The sequence below is a fragment of the Sander lucioperca genome, chromosome 18, assembly GCF_008315115.2.
Source record: "Sander lucioperca isolate FBNREF2018 chromosome 18, SLUC_FBN_1.2, whole genome shotgun sequence".
NCBI classification, from domain to species: domain Eukaryota; kingdom Metazoa; phylum Chordata; class Actinopteri; order Perciformes; family Percidae; genus Sander; species Sander lucioperca.
In genome coordinates, this window is record NC_050190.1 from 22,445,723 (window position 1) to 22,453,560 (window position 7,838).

Genomic DNA, 7,838 nt, shown 5'->3' on the forward strand with positions numbered 1-7,838 from the left:
CTACTTAGATTGTCTTTAGCAGTCAGATTGCTTTAATCCCGTGTGTGTGTGTGTGTGTGTGTGTGTGTGTGTGTGTGTGTGTGTGTGTGTGTGTGTGTGTGTGTGTGTGTGTGTGTGTGCGCGCGCGCGCGTGTCTTGCACATACCCAATGGTCCAATCAGCTGACCTTTTTCACAGGAGCACAAATTAGAGCAAAGTGTTTCCTCCTGAAAGCCTTAGAGGCTGAAAAAGACTGGGTGAGGATAGTAGTATGATGGCAGTGGTTTGCAATTTCTTTAAGTGAGCAAGATTTTTGTTGTCTAGTCATGAGTTCAGACACTCAAAAGGTCACTGTATTTTTTGTTATTACTTTTCTCATATTTGTCAACGCTTGGCTGCTGTTTCAGCTTTCTTTTGGATAGAAGAGCTTTCCAAACAGCACTGGGTATGGGGCATTTTTGAGGATATCAACGAGTGACTTTTGTATTTTTACACTATGGCAACATCATTTTTGCACGACTGTGCTGGAGATTATCTCTAAAATAAATTGCATATTTGCAGCTTGTTTTCTAAATGTCGTTGGTGGCGTAGGCGTGTAGAGATTATACTTTTATTCTGAAAGTCAAAACCGGAAGCCCCGGGCACTCTTCTTGCTATGTCAGATTTTCTGTTTTTTACCCAGTTTAAAAACAGCTGTTAAAGTCTTAACATTCCACTTTAAACAGCTAGCTAGTTTGCTGTGAAACGGATGGGTATTTAAAAATAATTCAGACGAAACACTGCGGTGAATCTACCGTTTAAATCAATCAATCAAATTAAAAGTCCTAAACGGAGATAACGGTGCACATAAATACACCACAGAGTCGGACACCAACGCCTGTTTGTGTGCTGGGAATCGGCAGCGGAACCAAAACCAAGCTGTAGCTAAACCAGTAACGTTTGCAAACAGCCAACTTGTCAGAGGAAGCCTTCAGCATGGCTGGATGGATAAACTGACAACAACACACGCAGGTGCTTGCACTTGCGTTGTTTTCGTCTTCGTGTGCTCGGCGTAATCTGACTAACGGAGAGTGGTGGTGGTTGGTTGAGGCCATGGCGAGGTCAGCTGGCTGTTGCTGTTGTTCACTGGGCTTTTTATAGCTAACGGTATCTTAGCTAGTCCTGCGGGACCGTTAACGTTCTGTTGGACCACCGAGGACAGCGCGCGACCTTGGGGACGTTGTCATGGATTTGACGCGGTTGGCTGTGGATGCTGGTCAGTTCATCAACCGGGCTGTTCAGGTAAAAAGTCGAGCATTGACTAGTAAATAAATAAACTGCTTGTGGTTGCGCTTTATTGTTATTAAAACACTTCTGAGACATTAATATCATCACCCTATATGACGGTGTTGAAATGCACTGTCATATACCGTTAGCACATTAATAAAACAATGAAAAATGCGTATGCTGTTAGTTCGACCAATCTTTCTTTTTTTAAGTGGCTTTGTTATTCTTTATTCCGCCCCAGTATACGGAGGAGAGTCTTGGCCATGCGGACAAGACAGAGTTGGACCCCGGGCTAGAGGAGCTCTTGTCCCGGGCAGACGCCACCAAGACCTGCACAGACAAAATCATCTCCCAGACTGAGGTTTTACTTCAGCCCAATTCGGGTGAGAGACTGTAAATTGTTTATTTATTCGTATTATGTATTTCAATTCTCTGCAGGACCTGAGAGTCCTAATATGTTTTGAATTCAGACGATGATGATTAATTAATTACGTCAATTGCACTGACCTCTAGAAATACAATACTTACTGTACGTTACCTTACATCCCTGATATATTGGCAAAAAGCCTGTTTTACTGTAGATAAATAATCTACAGTGTGTATACTAATTTAAAGGTGTTGGTGGATGCTGTAATTTCAAGTGATCATATGAACAACACAAAATAGAGTATGTTGTACTGTACATGTAGATCATTAACTGGCCAAACATTTTGTCCTGATAAACACACCCATCGTCATGTTTGCACCAAACCACAACCAGTTGTAGACATGCAGTATTTCCAACAAGTGGGCACTAGCCATTATGGTCAGCATAACTGAATGATGAGGCTCTTTACCTCTAGGGCCCAATTGATCTCTGTTTGCCCATCTACAGTAGATACATCTCCCGTGTGCTCTTCTGTTTGCTTTGACTGTCTGTAAATGGCCTTTTCAGATGACTAGGGATGGTTATACTTTTGTCTTTTTTAATCAAATTCCCTCAGAAAATGGAATTATGAGTGGATGTGGTCTGTAATCTATCAAATAAGGGGACTATTCAGCTGCCAGAAATAATAATCTCATATGTTTACTCAGCATCAGGGATATATTTGCAGAGCGTCTATCGACTAAGGGCTTTTAGTCTCTCTGAAGAATCATTTTTGTTTACCTTATGTATACCTCATGGGCTTATGGCAAGGATCAGCAATTTGCAAGCAGCTGCCTACTGTTTTGTTTCACATTAGTTTACACAATATCAGTTTGCCTGTCCTACTAGAATATGGTATCAAATACATGCAGGAGGTTAAGTAACATTTTATTCAACATGCCAATGTCCTTTGGAGTATCCTGACAGCTGTTGTGACACCCATTTTAAGGTTAACCTGTGTTTTGTGAGGTAATTCTTTGTGTGCTCAGGTCAGACATTAAAACGTTATTTGTATTAGCCCAATGGCAAAATACATTTTTAGAAGATGTTCAAAGACAACATTAAACCTGAATTGAGCTCTGTGATCCCTGATGAACAGGAGCGCGGTTAGAGGACCGGCTATATGAGCATCTGGATTGGAGCGTCCCCCCTCGTCCTCGTGCTCATGAATTACTTGGAGACCAAATGATCCAGGCTGGGATGGAAATGGGGTCCAACACACCCTATGGTATGGTGTGGATAATGTTGATCTGAGTATTGCTGTTTACATCACGTCAGTAAATACTTTGTAGATGCTGGGTAACAAGTATGCACAGTAATTAAAAAAAAAAGGAAAAACATGTTTTTAGCAGTATGTTTTGTGTTCAGGAATTGCACTGCTCAGGTGTGGAGAGGCTCAGAAGCAGCTTGGCGAGGCAGAGAGGAAGTTTGTCCAAAGCACTAACATCCACTTTCTCACCCCTCTGAGGAGTTTCACTGAGGGGGAATACAGAGCCATGCAGGTAACACACACACACACACACCCCCACACACACCCATCACCGTTGTGATTATGGCACTTAATTGTATGTTTCAGACGTTACATTGTCAGTAATTGCTTCTCTAATCTCTTTCTTTGTTCTTTTGTTCATGCTCATTTTATATATAGTATATCTAATATGTTTCTTAAAAAAGTCTGTGCGTTCATAGGATGAGCACAAGATGTTGGTGAATAAGCGTTTGGACTTGGACATAGCTAAGACCAGACTGAGAAAAGCCCACGACGCCGACCAAGAAGGCAGAGTGAGTTACAATGTCTTGACTTTCACCTACATAGAAACATAGCCTTTAAATACATTTATCATACCTGGATCAATCCAAAAACACACCAAAATAATATTCTATCTCAAAGTACATATAATATCTTCTCATTCCACCATTATGCGTTCTCTTTGTCAGAACCTGAATGCGAACCCCCTGGAAGACGATTACCTGTCCCATGTCTCTTTCATGTTCAGCTTCCTGCGCGTTAAATGGCTAAAGGTCAGTGACACTAAAGGGACACGAACACTGACAGGCACAGTTGAACTTGCTGTTTGGTCATTGAGTAAGTCACCTGTCCTCCTCTGTCTCTCTCATCCAATCAGATGTGGGCCCAGGAAATCTCTCAGGTGAGTTCTTGTTTATCGTTGCATGCACACAGGATCTGATATAAATATTCTTCATGCTGTAATAGAGGGAGACTGTTTTAACACTGCCAGCAGTTATGGTCCTGTTAGAACTGTAATAGTTTTCTTTCTATTGTTCATTTCATTGCTCATTTAGACTTATTTTAGACTTTTTACTTAAGCCCTTCTGGGATTTGGTTTTTGCTACAAAGCTGAACATAATTAGAAAAACCATAAAATATTTGTGTGTGCGTGCGTGCATGTGTGCGTGTAGGCAGAAATGGAGCAGAGGATCTGTCAGAGTCTTTTCGATCGACAGTCAGAAGTCACAAGACAAGTTGTGGAAGGAATCAGCAACACTCATGTATGTGCACAAACGCACACATATCTCTCAAGCTTGTTTGGTGTGTGTATTTTTGTATCGGTAGGTTTTTCCTACTTTGCAACAGTTGTAACGTGAACTGTATACACATACACACATACAAATACCCAATGCCCTGCAAAACAATATATTGTTTACTGTTTTAAAAAACAAATAGATGCAATAAATCTTTGACGGTAGTTTTTCATTCAGTATATCCTCAAATGGAGAGAATCCAATATGTAAAAATTTTATTTTATCAATAAAGGATGCAAATTATGTTTTTTGATTTGATTTTTAGTTTCTACTGTTAAAATTAGTCAAATATGTTGTTTCATCTGTCTGTTTTATGTGTCTTGCATTATGTTTTATGTTATATATATTATTTATTTATTTATTTATTTATATATATTTTTTTTTTTTCAGACCAACCACATGCGGAGCCTGACTGACTTTGTGGAGGCTCAGGCTTGTTATTTCGACCAGTGCAACCAACAGGCTCAGAAGCTTCAGAAGCAGCTGGCCAGGTCTGTGTGTGTTTTACAACACCTAAAGACTAAATCTTTATAGTACTAAAATAATACATGAAAGTTCCTCATTGTTTCCTTATGCTTTATGGAAAAAAAACATCAGAATTGAATTGAATTGTTTCACACAGTGCTACCAAATTACAATTGCTGTCCACTGAAACCCATGTACCACCAATTATGGTGATTTTGATCAAGTGTTCCTTTATGGGTTGAGAAAATAATTCTACTATTAATCTATATAAAATGGTTTTCACATTTTCACAGGACACTGACAAAATGCACTTTCAATGTGCTTTCATTAAGGTCACAGGCTTTTTTTAAGTGTTTGCTCAAGAAAAAAGAAAAATAGTTTAAAACACTAAATTCAGAAGCCAAATATCACTCCAAAATGTGTGTAGTACAACATGTGATCCAATCCATTTTTAATTCAAATCTATAACCCAGTTGGCCAACGAACTCTGGACATCTGGTCTCACAAAGAACATAAGAGTATTGAGAATATTTTTTAAAGCAAACAATTTTTTTCATATTATCAACTTGGTTATGATTTTATTTCCCCTGCAGCATTCCAACAGTCCTCTGCTCCAATAACTGGCAGTCAGCTATTAGTAATGAAGTGAATCAGCCGTCCGCAAGCAACCATGTAGCCAATGGGTTAAATCAGGTCACTCCAGTTCCCATAGTTGTCCACCAAGTTCCAGACTTCAACCAGGATTCATGGACTGCAAATCCACCGGCCGCAACTGAAAAAGCAAAAGATTCCTCTGTAACCACACAGTCAAGTAATAATAATAACAACAACAACAACTTATTTTCTGATGGCCAGGCAACCAGCCACTGTTTAGCGGTCAACCAAGCATTGGTTCATGTCTGTTCATCAAATTCGGACAGTCACCAAACAGATCAGATATCAGCAGTTAGCATAACAGCCAGCCCAGGAACCAACGGAGCAACAGCTGCAAAAACCAATGGTGCAGGTAGTCTGACAACAACAACAGCTTCCCCACCTTCTGAACTCAGTGGAACCTCAAACGAGTCTCAGACAGCAAATGCAGTAGCCAGTGAGACCACAACAACCGATGACATAACTATAGAGACTTTGACAACCAGTGGCATGGCTGCTGAGCCCCAAACAACCAAGGAAACCGCAAGCGTGCTGCCCACTATTAACGGAGAAGATGCCCAGGAGTGATGAACAATCAGTCAGGACATAGCTCAATAGCTGGGACTTACTTTGCTTGGCGATTCAGCTGATTTAGATCAGTGTAGCGAGAATATAGACTGTATTATAAGGGAACAGATACACAACATTATAACGTGGTACGGTAAATATATATAAAAAAAAAAAACTTGAATTAAACCCATAGTGAAGATAATGTGAAGTGGTTGTGAAAGTGCTTATTTTTCTAAACGTCATATAGTGCTACAATAAGTTTAGCTTTTAACCATATTCATATATTATTCATGTTATATGAAAATCACTGCTAAGTATCAGTCCTCTCTTGTGGCAATGGATGTAATGTCTACTCTGTAATATATCCTGACAGACTGAAAGTTCTTTTCAGTCTGTGTAACTAAATCTTTAGTTTTTACTTTTAGCTAATGAGAGAACTGATGAAGCTTTGTGCCAAGTATTTATTTGTAAAATCGTACTGTGAAAACATCAATTCATGTGCGAGAGTCTCACTGTGTTTGTGTCCATGTCTGTCAGTGACCCAAGTGTGCACACTGTCACTTGTGTTTACAGCCCCCCCTCCTCCTTAAACCTGTTGCACCTTTAAAGAGGTGTGTGTGTGTGTGTGTGTGTGTGTGTGTGTGTGTGTGTGAGAGAGTGACGGCCACCTCTTGTGTTACTGAAAGTTGAGGTCATTTTCCATATGAAAACATGTTACTTACATGTGTTGGGGAGTCCAAAAAGGTGCCAAAACACCAAGCTGAACAGGACCTTTATGCTATAGCATGGTATAAAATATGTTTCCTCATACACGCTCTGGGTGTTTCCCCCTCTACACAGTCAAATCACACACTCACGTTTACCCTTTCACCCATAGACTGTATGCTTTCACCCCATTAAATCATCCACTAGGTGAAATGGGTATAAGTTTCCAAATCCAGATGTTGGTAATTTTCTTCGTGAGGGCAGACCTGCTCTACTGTGGTGTGGGTCCACTCTGGGGACCCTGGATGGAAACACACACTAATATAGTACTGACCCTACTGATGTAATCGCCAACTAGCTCTACGCTCTGTGCTTTTGTCCCTGTGTGTGTGTGTGTGTGTGTGTGTGTGTGTGTGTGTGTGTGTGTGTGTGTGTGTGTGTGTGTGTGTGTGTGTGTGTGTGTGTGTGTGTGTGTAGCTACACTGTTCTAGTTGCTGCCAGTTTTCAGCTACATTGAGCTGATGTCAGTGTGAGGTTTGATTCAAGTGAAGATGTGGAAATAAATGTGCAAACAGTGATGTAATGTCAATCCAAATCAAGTGTGGATCTTTGTTCTCCAGTCAATGTGTTTCTGTTATTTTCCCGTTAAAATCTGCTGCTCGTCGTTCACTACTTTCTCATATAATTTACACACACACACATACACACACAGACAATCATTTCCAGGTCAAGGTCTTGATCAGACTTCCCAGGCCAAGTCTAGTAATATTTGAACCTTGCAGTTAAGCTTAGCTTGCTCTTCTGATTGCAGTTTTCTTAATTGTATTAACGGATAATGAGTTCTGGTGGTGTGTGACATTTATCTCAACCTCAATGCTCACATAGTGAAATACTACTCCATAAAACGCTGACGAAAGTGTGTGTTTGTCATGTATTTTGCATTCATCTCATTCCTGTCTGAGGCCTGTCAAATTAGATCGATCAAACGCAGGTTATGTGATATTGATCCGAGTACAGTCAGGAGGCCCGTGGTTAAATAACACCATAATCACTTCTAACACACCACTAGATCAGCTCTACCTTTTAGAGGGGCCTTACAGTAGGCACTGCCAGTTCTTAAATATTAACTGATGTTTTGTTCCTGTAGCTTTCCTCTGACTCAGCCAAACAAGAATAGAGTCATCTCAATCTGTCCCTAGCTGCTCATGAGTGCATTTCCACCACACTGATGCAGTCCCTGCTATTTTCCAAATTGTTTTTTTTATCATTT

The 7,838-nt window shown here is 40.3% G+C and overlaps 1 protein-coding gene across 1 annotated transcript; it reads left to right on the forward strand.

The window, feature by feature from the left end:
- The first annotated feature begins 576 nt into the window (after positions 1 to 576).
- On the forward strand, positions 577 to 6,356 carry LOC116057471 (endophilin-B1-like). Its single transcript, XM_031309942.2, has 10 exons — positions 577 to 1,260; positions 1,487 to 1,628; positions 2,751 to 2,879; positions 3,020 to 3,153; positions 3,341 to 3,433; positions 3,590 to 3,673; positions 3,778 to 3,801; positions 4,073 to 4,162; positions 4,586 to 4,686; positions 5,254 to 6,356. The coding sequence occupies exons 1-10, from the start codon at positions 1,204 to 1,206 to the stop codon at positions 5,879 to 5,881; spliced, it is 1,482 nt and encodes a 493-aa protein (XP_031165802.1). The 5' UTR covers positions 577 to 1,203; the 3' UTR covers positions 5,882 to 6,356.
- The last annotated feature ends 1,482 nt before the right edge of the window (positions 6,357 to 7,838 follow it).